Raw genomic sequence first — 18,973 nt, forward strand, 5'->3', positions numbered from 1 at the left:
GTGACAGTTGCCAGGGTCTCAATGGGGGTTGGAACTTCCAGATCCAAGCTGGAATGGCTACCCACTACAGTGTGTGTGTGTGTGTGTGTGTGTGTGTGTGTGTGTGTGTGTGTAACCATTTTGCGGTTGTGTATGACCTCGTGCTACAGAAACTTTGGATGTTGCTAAGTTATTACACAATGAAGTGAGGTATTCATGCTTATAAATGGGCCAACAGCTTCCAGCTTTCACTGAAGGCAGGTTCTGTGGCTAAAGCTTTTCGGCTGATCTCCTAGCACTGGGCTAACAGATTCGGTGAAACTGATCATTTCAATAGCACAAGAGAAAAAAACATCAACATTCTATCACTGTATCCCAGAGATGGGGCTATGGAAACCATTATTCATTAGTTTGCACTAGAGAGAGCCAGCCTGCCGTGTGATTTTTTTTTTTATCCCCCATAGTCTTGTGGTCAGAAGTGTGTAGTGTATTAGTCAAACTGTCAACCCAAAGAGTCTTGGTGGGGGAAGTAATTCTGATTTGTGTGTGAGGAAGGCCTGGAAGTTGGGAATTAAATTTCCGTGTATGTGCATGTGCACGTGCATGTGTATAGTATATGTACATGTTCATGTGGGTATGTGCACATGTTGCCATGAGGTCAACTGTTGTGGCATATCTGTGCACTGTGTAGAAATGTATTGTGACTGGTGTAATAAAAAGCTGAATGGCCAATAGCTAGGCAGGAGGTGTAGGGGGACTTCCAGGCAGAGAGAGAACTCTGGGAAGAAGGTGGAGTTGCCAGCCAGACACAAAGGAAGCAGCATGGGCAGTGTGGAGAGATGAGCCACCACGCGACGGAAAGTAGATGAAAATAAATGGGTTCATTTAAGTTATAAGAGCTGGTGGGACAAGCCTAAGCTAAGGCTGGGCTTTCGTAATTAGTAATAAGCCTCTGTGGTATTAGTTGGGAAAAATAATATAAGAAAAATCCGTCTACAGTCTATATTGTCTTCCTCCATTGTCCTCTACCTTTGTTTTTTGAAACAGGGGTTCATTGATTCTGCCAGGCTGGCCAGCCAGTGAGCTCCAGGGACCTGTCTCTGTCCTCCCAATGCTGAGGTGACAGCCACAGGCAGCCACCCCCAGTTTTTATGTAGGTGTTAGGTGTGGGGGCTCAGGTCCACATGCTTGCATGCCAGGCACTTTACCAAGTGAGCCATCTCCCCAGCCTGAGAAATTATGTTTCCTAATAGCGATCTCTAAATGTGTCTCTTAGCTCTTGGCCATTTGATAACTCATTGATGTGTCTGTCTTCTATAGCTTGGAATTGCAATTGGGTTTTTGGTCCCTCCTGTTCTGGTACCCAACATCAAAGACCAGGAAAAGCTTGCCTACCACATCAGCATCATGTTCTACATAGTAGGAGGTGTGGCCACTGTCCTCTTCATCCTTGTCATCATCGGTAAGATCATTAGTGTAGGCTGCTGGTGGGCAAGGGGTGGGGAAGTTATGTCAACCCTGGTGGCACCCTTTGAACACGGCCCTAAATACCGCAGATACTTAAAGATACTGGAGATCAGGCTTCTTATAGTCTTCAGATGTTTTATCCTGAGTAATTGTCCCTAATACAACGCTAACTGGTGCTATGTACTTTGTTAGCAGCCCAGGAAAGGTTTAATTGTAGTTGACCAGACTCTATTTCCTCACCAGAAGAATTAGGTGGACTGCTGTCACCTTGATGAGACCCAGAGAGGACCTCCAGTGTCATGGGCATTGTGTTAAGAATGTCTGATTTCATCTAATCCCCAGAAACCCAACAAATGAGGTGCCTTGTAGAGCCTCTTCAACAGGAAGCTAAGACTTGAGGGAAATTCAGTGGGTCATTCTAGATTAGACCACTAGCAAGTGACCAGGAATGGATTCAAGTCCAGGCTTATTTAATGCCACATTCTAAATTATAAACAGAAATGGCTCCACAAACACTAAAAAATCTAAGGTTAACCTGAGAATACGTGGAGACCAAATTTCTTCTTCATTATTATTGATTATAAAAGTAATATGTGTGCTATGGAAAAATCTAAACATAAAAAGGAGTCTAAAGAAAGGAATGGCTATTAATTCATCCTTGAACAATTTCATCCCAACAAGGAAACTCAGGTAACTGTTATTAATCTTTTACACAGATGTCCAATTACTCATCTAAGTATTTGATTGTTTCTGTTTCCTGGATGGCCCCTATGATCCTTGCACTCTGGGGGCTGAGGCAGGAGGATGACTAATTGAAGGACAGCTTATGCTACATAGGAAGACCTGTCTCAAAGAAAACAAACAACAACAAACCCACCAAAAAAAGTGAACAAAAATAAAAGAGAAACACTTATTGTTTTCATCTAAGTGATATTACCGGGATAAATTCAGAGCCATCCAGGTAGGACTTTCTTCCCTGTTAGTCACCCATCTAAAAGGTTAGCCTCTGCCCTCTGTCCTAAAGTCCTATCTCAGGTATTAAAGGTTTATCCCTGTGTGCTGGCTCACCTGCAGAGTCAGGTAGTTAAATGTGTATCTCATCCCATCACTCTCTATATCATTTTATTCCAGGTAGCTTAGACAGTGGCCAGTGGTCCCTAAGGCTAGCAGCAGGGAGCTATGAGTGGAAGCAAGGAAGAATGAACCAGTCCAGGGCCTCTTGGTTCCACTGAAGTTTTCCACTGTAATGTGCCTGCCTCCAGAGGCTTGTGCTCACAGCCTGTGAGGTCCTGGCTTTTTGCAACTGCAAACCTAGGTGGTAGGACATTGCTTCATTTGGGTATTAAATTAGATAGTGGTTGGCTGAGTGAAGGATGAAAAAAAAATCTTATATGAGTCCTGGTTCCTGGTTGTCAAATCCTTTCAACAACAGCCAATGCTATGAAGCTAAATCACCTTCCTGCATTACTTTCTTCTGATGGAAGGAGAGCTGAGCAGCCAAGACAATGGATAGCATTCTCCAGTGGGAGAATTTATCCAGCACTATTATTGGAGAAGGAAGAGGCAAGGCTCTGAAGTCAAAGCTAGAATGGTTGAGGGTGGGGCACTTTGATCTGCTCAGAGAGCCAATCTCATTTCCAGAACTTCCTCTGGGGCCAGGCTGCTCACCTTCCAGCAGAGGTCTCTTGGGACTTGCCAGGGGCCATGTAGTGAGTGCTGGCCCAGACCATGGGGGGGTACCAATTGAGTCAAATACCTAGTTAAACACAACCTGCCCTACGGAGAGCCAAATGGCACTCGGTGGGGTCAAATCACACCGGCTGTGTGGAACGAGACGCTAAATGGAGTACTTTCTCCACAGTCACTCCCCAGCCTTTAACACGAGGGTGGTCACTCCTGGATCTCGTTTCTTTCATTAAGACATGTCTGACTCAGCGTTGGCGAAACTAGGAATACACGCTCAGCATTTGCTAGTGTCATTTTCTTTATCTCAGGGAGCGACTTTTGGCTGCCATGTTCCAGACTGTATGACTCTGTAGTCACACGTCCCATCCCCCTCTGGAAGGAACGCTGGAGCTCAGCTGTTCACAGGGTTCACTAACCTTCCAAAGTTTAGCTTTCACTTTTTGCACCCATGTGCCTCCCCCACACCCCTTGCTTCGTGTTATGTTATTTGCTAGTTATTGTGGGCTGCCTTGATCTTTGAACACTGCCTGGGAGGTTGAGTGAGGCAATTAAAGGAAAGGCAATTAAAAAAAAAAATGACAGTGCTGGAGAAAAATAGCTCAGAGATAAAGAGCTTGCCTCGCACGCTCGAGATCCTAGGTTCTATCCCCTCTACTGCAAAAGAGAAAAAAGAAAAGGCAATGAAAGGACTCCATTGCAAAGCCTCAGACAACGAGAAGCAGCTTTAGGAAAGGGACTAGGAAGATTTCTCTGGAAACCGCTATTTCCTTTACAGTTTCAGCCCCTCCCGAGATGATGGAGCCAGCTTGTGTCTGTGTGGAGCCGGTAGGTACTGCTGGGATGAGACCACAGGAATTTCCCATCATCTCTCTTCCTTTCCTTTCAGTATTCAAGGAGAAGCCCAAGTATCCTCCCAGCAGGGCCCAGTCCTTGAGCTATGCCATGGCGTCCACTGATGCTTCGTACTTAAGTTCCATCGTCCGGCTCTTCAAAAACCTCAACTTCGTGCTGCTGGTCATCACCTACGGTAAGGTGCACAGGCGTCCAGGAGTGCTGGAACTAGCCTGACGTGTCTGTGTTTCTTACTCTTCCCAAGTCCCAAATGTGCATGTAAAGTTGGTTAGGGTTGACCTTGGGGCCTCTGAAGCCGTTGTGAAGTCCACCCTAGGAAAACCATTCCTTTCACGGCAGGTTCTGATCTCAGTATCCCATCTCTACAGCAGTTATAAATGATTTTTCCTCTCTTGTTAACATCTTAATACTTAGGTCTTAAAATAAAAGCTCTCAATCCAGCTCCCCACTACACTGAATTCAGTGAGTAGATTGCTCCAGGATGGATGGACAGATGAGTGAGTGAGTTAATGAATGAATCTGTAAATTAGTCTTGCTGGCTGGGCGTGGTGGCACACACCTTTAGTCCCAGTCCTCAGGAGACAGAGGCAGGCAGATCTCTGAGTTCCAGGCCAGCCTGATCTACAGAGTGAGTTTCAGGACTGCCAGGACTATGCAGAGAAACCCTGTCTCGAAAAACAAAACAAAGAACAAGGCGATAATATTCAAAATACCCATCCTTTAGATGCCTCCTAGTCTGTGAGTGGGCACTCTTAGTTCAAGAAGTTGTATCTCTGCCCAAGTGCACTGCCTCACAGCCTATACTTGACCTTTCAACCACTGGATAAAGTTAAAAGTAAATCAAGTGTGTGACTTGCTCAGTAACCTGTGAAACAAAGACATGAGGTTGTAAGTCAAACTAAAGTGAGACTCTTTTGGCCAGCCATGACTTCATGTTTTCTATGGGTGCATAAGTCACTGGTTTGTAACATCACCATCATCAGATTTGAGTTAACTCCTACGGTACCCATGTCTTAGTTAGGATTTCTATTGTTGTGAAGAGACGCCATGACCATGGTAACTCTTATAAAGGAAAACATTTACTTGGGGCTGGCCTACAGTTTCAGAGGTTCAGTCCATTATCGTCACGGCGGGAAGCAAGGCAGCGTGCAGGCAGACCTGATGCTGGGGAGATAGCTGAGAGTTCTACATCTTGATCTGTAAGCAACAGGAAGTGAACCTTGTAAATGGAAATTTCTGTCCTGCCAGCAACTCCCAAATACCCAGCAGATGCTTCCCACATAATTGACTTGGAGGCTTCGTATTAATTTGAAGTGCTGGGCCAGTAGCTCAGGCTTATTACTAACTAGCTTTTACACTAAAATTATCCCATAATTTTTATCTATGTTTAGCCATGTGCTTGGTACCTTTTCTCAGTACGACATTCTCATTTTGCTTCCTCTGCATCTGGCTGGGGACTCCTGACTCTGCCCTTCCTCTTCCCAGCATTCTTAGTTTGGTGCCTGGCTACTGGCCAATCAGCGTTTTATTAAACCAATTCCAATGACAAATCTTTACAGTGTACAAGAGGATTATTCCACAGCAGAACCGTGTACTACACTGGGTATAGCTTGAGCATATATCAGAACTCAAAATTTACCCCTAAAGTGACACACTTTCTCCAACAAGGCCATACCTCCTAATAGTGCCACTCCCTATGGGCCAAGCATTCGAACACATGAGTCTATGGGGGCCGTTCCTATTCAAACCACCACACCATGTGAGGTCAATCCTGTAATTATCCTCACTTAACAGAGAAAGAATCTGAAACTCGGAGAGACTAGGTATTTAGACTAAGGTCATATCTGAAAGTGGGCAGAGCCAGATTCAAACACGAGTTTGTTAAACTTGAAAGCCTACATTGTCTCTCTTATTACATAACCCAGGCTTCAGAACAAAGTCTTAAGTGATCCTCCTGTGTCAGCTCCTCAATAGCTGGAACTACAGGTATATGCCATCACACCCAACTCCAAAGCCAGAATTTGCTTGCATATTCTATAGCTGCCCCTATAAAGTTTCCTTTCAGGTCTGCCCCTGCCAGTAGGGCTGAGAGGTTACCGCTCAGCAGGTAAGAGCATGGATGAATTGCTCTTTCAGAGGATATGGGTCCGATCCCCAGCACCCACAACCGTCTGTAACTCTAATCCCAGGTGACCTGCCTCCCTCTTCTGGTCGCCCCAGGCAACCAGGCATGTGTGTGGTGCAGACATAACACACAGACAAAACATCTGTACTCATAATTTGTCACAGCCACACAAAGCCAGCTGCACGGCAAGCTTCCCCGAGGACAGAATCCAACGGCGTGCTGGATGAAGGGTTTCGTTTTCCGTGTTTCTCTTCGGGAAACTCAGATTCGGGCAGCATAGGTGAAGGCCTGCCTCTTGTAAACATCCTGGGCATTTCTGACGTAGAGCAGATTTGGGGATTTCTGAAGTAGTTGTGGGAAAAGTTGATCGCCTGGTCTTGGGGATCATTCTCTTCCATGTGAACCCCACCACCTGGGAGTCTTGGTCTGGTCTTTTATCTTCTGTGTTCCTAAAGCCCTACTCTAGTTTTGAGAAATAATATCTAGTAAACTGTACCTTCGTTTCTTCATTCCTTCCTTCCTTCCTTGCCTCCCTCCCTCCCTCCCTCCCTCCCTCCCTCCCTCCTTCCTTCCTTCCTTCCTTCCTTCTTCCCCCCCCTTCTTTCTGTTAAAACATAGGTTCTTGAGCCCCATTCTAGGAGATTCTGATTTAAAAAATGTATTTGCCAACTTTTTTTTGAGACAGAATTTCTCTTTGTAGCCCTGGCTGTCCTGGAACTCTCTTTGTAGACCAGGCTGGCCTCGAACTCATAGCAATCCACCTGCCTCTGCCTCCCAAGTGCTGGAATTAAAGGCCTGTGCCACCACTGCCTGGCTTCATTTTTGAACTTTTAAGTGGTTCCTGAAATAGTTTGGGGGAAAAAAACCTAGCCTCAACAAAGGAAGGAGACCCCCAGTGGTGCCTGTCACATCTGCCTGCCTTCTTCTCAGGACCTGCACATCTGTCTCCCAGTGATGTGACAGTCAGCATGGCAGGCTCCCGGGGTGGTCACACGGCCCCTGTACTGAGAGGATGGGGGCTTCCCTTGCTGTTGTGATCAGAACTGGGTATCAGACCATCCCCTGGATTTGTGGAGGAGGTGCCTCGCCCTCAGGGCAGAGCCTGAGTTCCTTTCCTGCTCTTCCTGCTCTTGGGTGTGAGGTGCTCAACCTTTTGGACTGCACAAAGGAGTGGACTTACCTTGTCTGACTTGTCTGGCAGTGCTTGAAGATCTGGGGAAGGACATCTAAAGATTGATTCAGGAATCCATACATCAGCTGCTAACTCCTCTGGGACGAGTATGTAGAGCCTTCCAGAGTGGATCCCTGCTCCCTGCCCTTTTGGCCTTTATCCTGGCTGTCCAGCCAGGTTCAAGGAGAGGTTATTGGTGAACCACTTTCTAAGTGAGTCAGTATTTCTGTCTTCAGGGGGGTTAGACTCACCTGGAAGGTTTGCTCACACAGATTATGGGGCTCCTTCCCAGAGCCCCTGAGGGAGTAGGTCTGGGGTGGGATTGGACACGTACCGGTAGACGACACATGGTCACTAACCCACTGATCAGCCGTAGTATCCTGGGCCAGGTGCCCAGGACTCTTCCCTCACAAAAGTGCTGATATAGAGATGGGTTTGGTTTTTTTTTTTTTTTTTTGTTTCTCCTTGAGTTGGATAACATCTCTCCATTTCCTTGAATGTTGCCTACCTTGTTCATCCCAGCTGGGGACCCAAACTGAGAACAGCTGTTCCACCTGAAGCCAAAGTTCACTTGGTTTTGACAGGGTCAGGCTAGGCCAGGAAGGAGGCTGAAGGATGAGCAGGAAGGTCGGGAAGATAATAAGGTGAGGAGAGAAGAGGCCAGGAGGCTTTTTTTTCCCCTCCCCGCTCTCTCCCACATTCCAGCCCACCCCCACTTCTCAGGACCTGGCCTCCTGGTGACTCTTGACTCAGGAATGGAATTCGAAGTGTCTGGGTGTGTGGTTGAAGTTAGTTGGGTTTGCTTTCTAGTAAGATGCCAATTGGATGCCAACTAAACACTCTTTATATACCCATTATTTGTGTGTGCATGTGCGCGTGTGCGCGTGTGTGTGTGTGTGTGTGTGTGTGTGTGTGTGTGTGTGTGTGTGTGCGCACGCGTGCAAGGATAGATCTTCTTCTTCTGTCATGTGGGTCCTGGGAATGGAACTTGGGTCCTGGGAATGGAACTTGGGTCCTCAGAGGTGGTAGCACATACTTTTATCCACTGACCCACCAGCTTTCTGGTCCTCTGTAGGATGTTTTCTTATGTGACAACCACTAGCCTGGCAGTTGTAACTTTGGGTAACGTGTGGCACTTATTGGCCTACGGTGGCTCTGTGTTGTTGAGGAAGTCATAGTGAGCCCAACCTTTTGCATCTGTGGGGTGACCTGCTGAGAGAGTCTGGGATGGGGAGAAATGAGCTTGCCTGAGGGACACCTTTGCTTTGAGTCGTGAAACCTGATGATTAAAGCCAAGGGCTCTGGAGACACCAGCAGTGAATCCAGACCCAGCTTTACCCCTTAATGCCTGTGTGCTTTGCAGGAGTGGGGATGAAAATTCTTATCTATTTTGCATGAGAATCTGACCTTCACTTTGTATCATGTCCTCCGGGGAACCTGATATAGGAAGAATGTCGACCCTTGCTGATGATGAAAATGGCCTGTGATTAAAAATGGACAGAGAGACCTAGTCATATCTGGTCCCAGGCTACTCAGTGTGTTCTTGAGTACGGCGACTCTTTTCACTGATCCATCCTGTATGGGGACCTTGGAAACTAGGGCTAGAGAGTTGTGTTCCTGGGAGGTGCCAGAGGGTGATTCTTGTACTTAACTTTCATTGTTCCTTAGCCAAAACCTTGAGGCCCAAAGAGAAGCAGCATCTAGATGCTTCTGTGATCTAAGGCTCTGTGGACTGGTTCCACTGAAGATGAACTCCCAAGGACATCCTGCTGAGAGCTGTGTGTCCTGTCTTATACCCTTCTCCACAAACAGAACGTGAAGTGTGCCTGTGGTGGTCTTGTGAGCTTCAATATGTAGTTAAAGAAAAAAAAAAAAGAAGACCCTGATATTTGTGCTTCTTCTTTTAACAAAAGAGGACCTTGCCCAAGCTGGCTTCTTACTCAAATCCTCCTGCCTCCGTCTCTGAAATGCTGAGACTGTGTGGGATATGATTAGCAGTCTGTACTACCTCACCCAGTTTGGGGTTTGCTTTTTAACTGTGTGCATTTTCCTCATCTGTAAAATGGGTATGCTAACACTAACTTCTAGGGAAGTTATGAAGATCATAAGGTCCTTAGAACAGGGATAGTACCTATGTGTGTGGTACTGTCGTCGTCGTCGTCATCATCATCATCCTCATCCTTGAAGGAAAGCCAGGAGGCCCTTTCTCCTGCAGGCCAGTTCCAATCTCAGCATAGTCACTGACTGATTGTGTAGCTTTGGGCAAATCACCTTATTATGTTCCTTCCTTCCTTCCTTCCTTCCTTCCTTCCTTCCTTCCTTCCTTCCTTTTTTCCTTCCTTCCTTTGTGTATATGTTTATAAACACATATGAATGTGTTCATGTAGGTGTGTGCATATATACAATGCATAGAGGCCAGAATCAATATTAGATGTCTTCTTGTTACTGTCTACCTTTTTAAAAAGTATTTTTATTTATTCTTTGAAAAGTTCATATATTTATACATCTTGATCATACTATCTACTGCCTCCTCCACAACGCCTGGTAATGTTCCCCATTCCTTCTCACTCCCAACTCACATTTTTTTTTTGAAGCAGAGTCTCTCAATGAAACCTGGATCTCATCAGTTTTGCTAGGCTGGCTGGCTAGTGAGTCCAGGATCTATTTGTCTCTTCCCTTCCCCAAAGCACTGGGGTTTTAGACTCCAGAGCCCATGCCTGGCTCTTTGCATGTATATTAGGGATCCAGACTCTTTGCATGTATACTAGGGATCCAAAGTCTTTGAATGTATAGTAGGGATCCAGACTCTTTGCATGTATGCTAGGGATGCAGACTCTGCCTGTATACTAGGGATCCAGACTCTTTGAATGTATGCTAGGGATCCAGAGTCTTTGCATATATACTAGGGATCCAGAGTCTTTGCATATATACTAGGAATCCAGACTCTTTGCATGTATACTAGGGATCCAGACTCTTTTGCATGTATACTAGGGATCCAAACTCAGGTCTTCATGCCTGAGTGGCACAAACTTTACACAACAACTGAGCCATCTCCCAGTCTCCGATTCTCTATTTCTACCAGCAATTTCCAGGTACTCATTATTTGTTGAAGGAACTGATGAAGTAGGAGATCACCTAACTGCTCATTCAGGTGTAGTTCAGTTTCACATAGTGGCTCTGTATGACCCTGAACCGAGAAGTGGAGGAGAAGAGAGATGAGAGAAACAGCCAGCCGGTGGAGTGGTGTCAGGCCTCCTAGTCTGGGTGATCAGAGAGGGAATAGGGTCATGGGGGGGGGGGAATGGAGGGTGTCCACTGCTTCTTTGAACCCCATAGGTCTAGATAAAACTGGAAGGAGGAACATAGATGGTTCTGACCTGGAGTGGTCCTGCACAGTCATTTCCAGGGCAGGCTAAAGGGAGCATGGTGTAATGGTGTGTGTGTGTGGGGGGGGGGGGCTACAATGGTTAATTTGAATTGTTTTCAAGTGTTTCTTTCAGAAGAACTAGAAAGTCCCTCACATTTCCTTGAATTTTTCTGCTCTGAGGACACCATGCAGGGTGGAAGTAGGGATGAAGATTTCTTCTGACCCCTCTAAGGGATGTGGGGAGGAGGAAGATGTCAGTCTATGGTCTGAGAAACGACAGATCCTAATGTGTTTCACCCTGCCTTCTTCAGGTCTGAATGCTGGTGCTTTTTATGCCTTATCCACTCTGCTGAATCGCATGGTGATATTGCACTTCCCGGTAAGGCAGATCCCAGGCATGCTGGGCAGGGCAGGCATGCTGGGCAGGGCAGGCATGCTGGGCAGGGAGATACTAAGCTTGCAAACCTGTCTCTTCAAAGGCTGGAGATCTGTCACTCTTGGGTCTAATTAGTTCTAGTTGGCCTCCTATGGTGGTGTGCTTATAGGATTTGGAGGGAGATGGCCTAGATCTCAATTTAAGTATTGATGGTATTAACCTATGTCATAGCATGAATATGACAAGCTTGTTATCATCTTGGACCTCTCTCTTTCCTGCAAAAGACGTATAATTACCTTTTTCTTTTTTCAAGACGGCTGTGTAGCCCCGGCTGTCCTGGAACTCAGGACAGGCTAGACTTGAACTCATAGAGATCTGCCGCCTCTGCCTCCTGAGTGCTGGGATAAAAGATGTCTGCCACCACCTTCCAGCTCTTTTCTTTTCTTTCTTTCTTTCTTTCTTTCTTTCTTTCTTTCTTTCTTTCTTTCTTTCTTTCTTTCTTTCTTTCTTTCTTTTTCTTTTTCTTTTTCTTTTTCTTTTTCTTTTCTTTTTTTTGAGACAGGGTTCCATTATACAGCCTTGGCTGGCCTAAAACTCACAGAGATCTGCCTGCCTCTGCCTCCCAAGTACTGAGATTAAAGGTGTATATCACCACACCCAGCTACAATTACCTCTTGTAAGATTATTTTTTTAACACTAGAGAATAAGGGCTGGAGAGATACCTCAGTCAGTGCATCAGAGCACTAGCTACTCTTCCAGGGGACCTGGGTTCAGTACTCAGAAAGCACAGGGTGGCCTCCCAAGTGCTGGGATTAAAGGTGTGCACCACCAGCGCCCGGCAAATTTTTATTTATTTTTATGTGTATGGCTATTTTGCTTGCATGAATGTCAGTGCATCCTGCATGTATCTAATGTCCATGGAGACCAGAAGAGGGCACTACATCCCCCTGAGACTGGCATTACAGACTTGTGAGCTGCCACGTGGGTGCTGGGAACTGAACTTGGCTGGCTTTAGGGAGAGCAGCCGGCTCCTCCCAGCTCCTAACTGCTGAGTCATCTTTCCAGCCCCTTCATCTTATTTCCTATTAATTTCCTTCTCCTCCTCTTCTCCTCCTCCTCTTCCTCTGCCTCCTCCTCCTTCTTCTTCCTTCTCTTCCTCCTCCTCTTCTTCTTCCTCTTCCTCCTCCTCTTCTTCTTCCTTTTCTTCCTCCTCCTCTTCTTCCTTCTCTTTCTCCTCCTCCTCCTCTTCTTCCTTCTCTTCCTCCTCTTCTTCCTTCTCTTCCTCCTCCCCCTCTTCTTCTTCCTCTTCCTCCTCTTCTTCCTTCTCTTCCTCCTCCTCTTCTTCCTTCTCTTCCTCCTCCTCTTCTTCCTTCTCTTCCTCCTCCCCCTCTTCTTCTTCCTTCTCTTCCTCCTCCCCCTCTTCTTCTTCTTCCTTCTCTTCCTCCTCCTCCTCTTCTTCCTTCTATCCCTCCTCCTCCTGATTCTTCTTCCTCTTCTTCTCCTCTTCCTCCTTCTCTCCTCCTCTTCTTCTTCTTTTACTATTATTATTGACAAGGTCTCTCTATGTAGACCTGGCTGTCCTGGAACAATTAAAACACTTTAGAACAATGTTTCCAGAACTAGTAAGGCTGGATATCAGGAAAGCGATACTGAGTGTCAGTGTCAGGAGCACCAAGGCCATAGGTGTCACGCTTGCAGGGACAGAAGCCACCATTGTTTGATGTTCCTGTTTTCAGAGCTGGTTCTAAGGTCATGTCCTAGCTCTGTCTTTAACAACATATGCCTGTGACCTTGGGCTAGCAGGTTAATCTCACTGTGCCTCAGTTTCACATCATCAAATGGGTACAAACTGACTCCTAACCATATGGTGGGGATTATGAGAATTAAATAATAATGTCAACAGGAGTGCCCAACACGTTTTGACATTAAAAATTACATTGTTATCTACAAATGTGTCAGGCCACATTCATAGCCATCCTTAGATGCATGGCCACAGTTAGACCCACTTGAAAAATAGAAGAATGAAATAAATATGTGTGTTCTAGTATATTTTCCTATCTATAAGATGTGAACAATGATATATAAGATTGAATGCTGTAAGGATTAATTTTAAAATATTGGGGCTGAGCATGGTGGTGTACCCCTTTAATCCTAGCAGTTTGGAGGCAGAGATAGGTAGATCTCTGTGAGTTCAAGGCCAGCCTGGTCTACATACCAAGTTTCGGTCCGGACAGGGCTACATAGTAAGACCTTATCTTAAAAAAAAAAAAATAAGCAAATAATATATCTGACTCACCCCAGCATACAGGGTCATAAATACACAGCTGGGGTATTATTGTGGGGAAGAGGAACTATTCTAGAATTTTCTCCAGGTTGTTGTCTGAGCCTGGTATTTGCAGAATACTAGCTGTAATGGATCCCACGGGGTGGTCTCTGTGGTTTCCCTAGGGTGAAGAAGTGAACGCTGGACGAATTGGCCTGACTATCGTCATCGCAGGGATGTTTGGAGCTATGATCTCAGGCATCTGGCTGGATAAGTCCAAAACCTACAAGTGAGTGACTCTTTTTGGATCAAGAACCAGGGAAATGACACACTTCTTAGGAACATAGCTTTGGGGCGGGGCGGCAGCCAGAGGTGTGAGCAGTCAAGCGGAGGGATGTAAGTTTTTACTTTCTGCGTGTCTCGTTCCTCATTTACAAAGTGGAACTCAGCACTCACTCTGCGGGGTCTTGGCAGGGACTAGGAAGAGTGGACACGAAGGCTAGCGTAGTCCTTCTTCCCAGGCCATCTGCCTAAAGCCTCGTGGGAAGAAGTGGAAATAAATGTGGAAAGGAGACCTCAGCAGTTGGGAGCTTGTGGAAACCCCGAAGAGTGAAAAGCAGGCACTGCCACTGTCCATGCCCTTGGCTGCCCCGGCCTAACTGAGCTTTCTGCCTTTTGTTCTAGTTTGCAGAGCATCTTATCTTACAATTGTTTTTTAAATCTTGTTTGCAAATATTGTGATGTGCCTTGAACCTGACTATCCAGGACACTCTGAAGAGCCCGAGTGATCGTAAAAGGTTTCAGTATATGCCAGCCTAATCCTGGCCTATAAACACAGAATCCTCACCCCCTGCTCTGCAGATGCCCATGTAGTAGAAGGGTCTGCCTTGTGAGATGCAAGCTGGGGGTGGGCGAGGTGGCTCCGTTGATAAAGTGCTTGCCATGTAAACATGAGAGCCTGAGTCTGCACCCCAGGATGCACATAAATGACATGCATGGTGACAGGTGCTTGTAATCTCAGGCCACGAGGTAGACAGGAGGACTTCTGGGATTCAGTGGGCATCAGTTCATAGCCAGTTGAGAGTCGAACTCAGGGCCTGTGGATGCTAGGCAAGTAATCGAGTGCGGAGCTACATTGCCGGTCCTGTCCTCCCCTTCTGGTTGTGACTCTGCATGGGCTGCGCTCCTCCCCCAGAGGGTGTTCAGTAAACACTAGCCGTGGGGCAGCTGCCAGGATGCTCCTGCCCTGGGGTAGGCAGCGCTCCAGGCTGCTTTGTCGAAACCTCCAAAGTTCCCAGTGTCTGGAGGCAACAGACAGTGGTAGACCTGTTTTCTGCCACACAGACCCACTTCTGTGAGCCTCCGGGCAGGTCAAGTCTCCCTTTGGCTGGCCTAGTCAAAGGCCAGCTGAGGCTGCTCCCGGAGATGTGGCTTCCTGGCTTACTACAACGAGGAGCCTGGCTCGGTGGCAGCGGCGTAATTATTGCTGGTGAAGCTTGGCTGCCTCTCTGTCTCCGTATTATAACAACTCCGTTAGTTGCTTTTTTTCAGCCAGATACAAAAGCACTGAAGGCTGGCCACCCCCCGGGCAAGAGGACAGCAGTGTCCCTTCTTCCAGGGCCGGCTGGCAGCAGGAAAAGGGAGGGGTTGGAATGCTGGCTTGGCAGGGTCGTGGGCAGCCAGAGAGGACTTAGAGGAATTAGAAAATGCAGTGAAGGCCTGGGGAGGCTCTTGCTCTGCCCTCTTCAGGAGCGGGATATAGCCAGTTCTTAGTGTCACTCAGTGTCCAAAGCCAGCTGTCAATCTCTTCCTCCCCAAAGCCCTGGATTTGTCTGCCCTCGGTGAGAGGCTGGAAACTGGGCGTTGAGGTCTGTTTATCTCAGGCTGGGACTGGGACATAGTTTTGTTTTGCTTTTTTAAGTAGCCACTGTATGAAGGTGGGGTTGTGGCTTACCAAACACAGTAAAATATATTTTTTTAAAATTATCTGATGAATAGAATCACTGAGAATGAACATGTTCATGAGCATGCTTTCTGAGGGTGGTGGGAATAGAGGGAGTGGATGGGGTGGAAGGAGGAGATCCCTCCTTCTCAGAACCTGGTGAGGATAGCATCTTCCAGAGGCGTTGTGCAGGAACTCCCGTAACATAGAGGCTATGGCTTTGACCTCTCCCCCCAATGCACCTGCGTAGTAGATTATTATTCCGGTGTGCAGCTTGAGATAGTGCCAACATTTCAAACTCAGTTCAGGGGCAGATCCTACCTTGTGCATTTACTCAGCCCACTAGTGATTTTAAATAAAATGAACCTCCGTTTCTTCATTGGCAAGATTAGGGGTTGCCAGAGATTTCTTTGCAGGGTTGATTTCAAACCATGTAAAAAGTATGTAACAGAATCTGAACTCCAATAAAATTATTAGTTTCATATATTATAGTGTGCTTGCTGGTGTCCCACTGTGTTACTGGCTTCAGAGATGATGTGTAAAGGTTTTGAGGGGTCACATCTGAGTCCTGGTGCAGGGCAGAGGGGTGTGCTGAGGCAGCATCCTACAGGAAGTGGTACAGGGAGCAGAATGCAGGTCTGTTTGCAGGAATCAGGGCCATAAGATTTCTGGGTGGCCAACACTGTGAAGGGAGGGTGTGGAGGAGCATGGGAGAGGCAAGCCTGACTTCAGACCCAGCACAAAGAGAAAGGCCATGGGGAGTAGGCGGTGGCTTCTCCCTTTGGCTTTGGGGTCAAGCTCTTAGCTCGGGCTTAGAGAACATTCTCTTTCAGCTCCATTGTCTGGAGCAGAGTAGTTCAGATTCAAAAGGTTCAACAGGAAAAGCTGTGCAAAGGGCCACAGGAAGAACTTTACCAGAGGGAGTAGGCAAGCCAGGCTACTGCCCAGCATTGCTCTGGGGGTTTGGGACTTCATACGTAGCAAGCAACATTGAAAGCTTTGAGGTAGGCTTGACCATCACCACCTTGACTACAGCTGATGTTTGTCTTGTCATCCACCCCACCTCCTTTTTTTTTTTTTTCTTGGTGGGGGACAGAAGAAGGACAGGGCTGTCCTGTTCTTGCCCATGGATGGGACACAGCACGTTAGGCTTGTGGAGAGAGCATGCAAAGCATGCATCCAGCTAGTCTTATTCTTTGTAACTTTGATCGTGGTGTGATTATATATTGTAAATGAATAACTGTTAGATTAGTGTTCCTCACCTACACGGAGACACTTTTTTGTGAAAGCAGATGTGCCAGCAGGCTGCAGAGAGCCGGTAAGAGAGCAGATGTTCAGTAGATCCTTGTGGAATGAACAGATTAACGATGGGCGCTGTTAAAGTAGGATACATGACTCAACTTCTTTGCATCTATCCACAGGCAGACAACCCTGGTAGTGTATATCATGACCCTGGTGGGCATGGTGGTGTACACGTTCACCTTAAACCTCAATCGTTTATGGGTGGTATTCATCACTGCTGGCACCCTGGGGTAAGTTTCATGTCTGACCTGTTTAATTGCAAAACACATCCCCTGGCTCCTGGAGTGGCCAGTAGCCTAAGATGCAGTGGGTGTCCCCTCAGCTGCCTCCTCATTGGCCTCAGGAGATGTGGAAATGGTGCTGAGGGGTCTTGTTCATACTTAAGGCATAGGCCAGGTGGAGTGGCGCATGCCTTGAATGCCAGCACTCAGGAGGCAGAGGCAGAGGGATCTCTGTGAGTCTGAGGCCAGCCTGGTCTACAGAGTGAGTTCTAGTTCCCTACATAGCTAGGGCTATGTAGAGAGACTATCTAAAAAAAAAAAACCAACCAAACAAACAAAAAAACCCAAAAAACAAAAACAAAAACAAAACAAAACAAAACCACAAAAAAACAAACAAAAAAAACTGAGTCACCTCAGGGAGCTGGGCTGTCCTGTGGGATGGAATGAAGCATGGACTATGCCCTTCAAGACATCTGGGATGCTGGGGAATGTTCAGTGACTCCTGGTGCAGGGCTCAGTTCTGCTACCAACTGTTGTTAGAGCACATGCATGCCACCTAATGCTAAGCTTACGTCTCCTCATCTGAAAATTAAGGTAAGTGTGGCCAACTTTGTAGGGAGTTAGAAGGAATGAGATAGGCCATGGTAGGAAGACACAAGGAAGCCTGGTGCAGGTAGACGGAGTTAGAACTAGCATTTTCAGACACATTAGCTGAGAGAATGCACAGAGCCGCGGGCCTTTTGCAGGGACATTTCTGGGCTCCACCTCCCAGCTATTTTCCTTCAGGCCATACGAGCTGTGGGAGAGATATCTGACTCTCCGTCCTTCTCAGCTGCCTCCTACTGGGGAGGAAATAAGGAGAACGCCAAACTCCTTTCAGGCCCCAGAGATCCATGGCGATGTAGCCCAAAGTCCAGGGACTTCCCCGTCTAACTCAGGGCCTGCGGACCTAGACCACATATTCTCAGCTGAAAGTGAACCACACAGGTACTCTTGCCCCTTCCATAAATGCTAACGTGTCATGGCTGGCCTGGGAAGAGCATGGAAGACATTAGAGACCCACTGAGCACGAGGCCTAGATGTCTGCAGAGATCTCCCCCTTTCGGTAGATGGATGGATCGCTAACCTGACGGGAAGAGAAAAGCAGGGTCTCAGGGGAAAGGTGGGCTCCCCATCTTGTTCTGGAGATTCTCCATGGTCTTGTTCTCTGGTCTGGACTTCAGCTTCTTCATGACTGGCTATCTACCCCTGGGGTTTGAGTTTGCTGTGGAGCTCACGTACCCAGAGTCCGAAGGCATGTCATCTGGCCTCCTCAACGTGTCAGCACAGGTAGGACCCTGTTTTCTCTTGGTCCCCTCTTGGCTGTGCTTGCCTTACAGTGTGGCATCTGTTGTTGTTTTTTCAAGACAGGGTTTCTCTGTGTAGCCCTGGTTGTCCTGGAACTCACTCTGTAGACCAGGCTGGCCTCGAACTCAGAGATCCACCTGCCTCTGCCTCCCGAGTGCTGGGGTGGAAGACTTTTGTGCTACCACCGCCCTGCTCAGTACGTCACCTTAATCCTTCCCAAGGCCCTCGTCGATTAAGCCCTTGTTTCCTGTGCTCTGTATGTTCCTCCAGGTGTTTGGGATCATCTTCACCATCTCCCAAGGCCAGATTATTGACAACTACGGAACCAAGCCTGGGAACATCTTCCTGTGCGTGTTCCTTGCCCTCGGATCAGCTCTCACGGGTGAGTGGAGGCCTGAGAGCAAGATAAGGTTCAGACTACATACGGGATATCGGCAATTTCCTGTGTCTTGCCTGACGATGACAGTGGGGAGCACACACATGGGGGACAGATGGGAGGGCTTGATGGCTCTCCATTTGGGATATCTGTGTGCATGGGTGAGTGGCTTTTGGCATCAGAAGGCCCATGTTTGATGTTGACTTCCACAGCTTGTACCAGTGGACTAGGCTCTGGAGGCCTTGGATCCTGATTTGTACAGTGGGGATTTGCTGGTGGCGGTTAGCACAGCATGGGGAATGTTCCTTTTAAGAGACTCTTAAGTGAATGCCAGCATCATTAACTGGCTTTTGCCTTTCAAGGACGGCAGTGACCTGGGACTTTTTTTTTTTAATTTATTTATTTTTATTTTATGTGCATTGGTGTTTTGCCTGCATGTATGGCTATGTGAGGGTTACAGATAGTTTGTTGGCTGCCATGTGGGTGCTGGGAATTGAAC

At 47.1% G+C, this 18,973-nt stretch overlaps 1 protein-coding gene across 2 annotated transcripts in view; it reads left to right on the forward strand.

Annotated features, from left to right (window-relative positions):
- The window catches only part of Flvcr2 (FLVCR choline and putative heme transporter 2), a 63,234-nt gene that overhangs the window by 36,404 nt on the left and 7,857 nt on the right, over positions 1-18,973 (forward strand). For both annotated transcript variants that reach the window (XM_006990326.4, XM_042260956.2), the window contains exons 2-8: positions 1,300-1,441; positions 4,019-4,159; positions 10,959-11,026; positions 13,472-13,575; positions 16,650-16,760; positions 17,975-18,080; positions 18,369-18,480. In XM_006990326.4, coding sequence (XP_006990388.2) covers positions 1,300-1,441; positions 4,019-4,159; positions 10,959-11,026; positions 13,472-13,575; positions 16,650-16,760; positions 17,975-18,080; positions 18,369-18,480 — 784 coding nt within the window. The remainder of the gene's footprint in view (positions 1-1,299; positions 1,442-4,018; positions 4,160-10,958; positions 11,027-13,471; positions 13,576-16,649; positions 16,761-17,974; positions 18,081-18,368; positions 18,481-18,973) is intronic.

This window comes from Peromyscus maniculatus, chromosome 14 (genome assembly GCF_049852395.1).
Source record: "Peromyscus maniculatus bairdii isolate BWxNUB_F1_BW_parent chromosome 14, HU_Pman_BW_mat_3.1, whole genome shotgun sequence".
Classification (NCBI taxonomy): domain Eukaryota; kingdom Metazoa; phylum Chordata; class Mammalia; order Rodentia; family Cricetidae; genus Peromyscus; species Peromyscus maniculatus.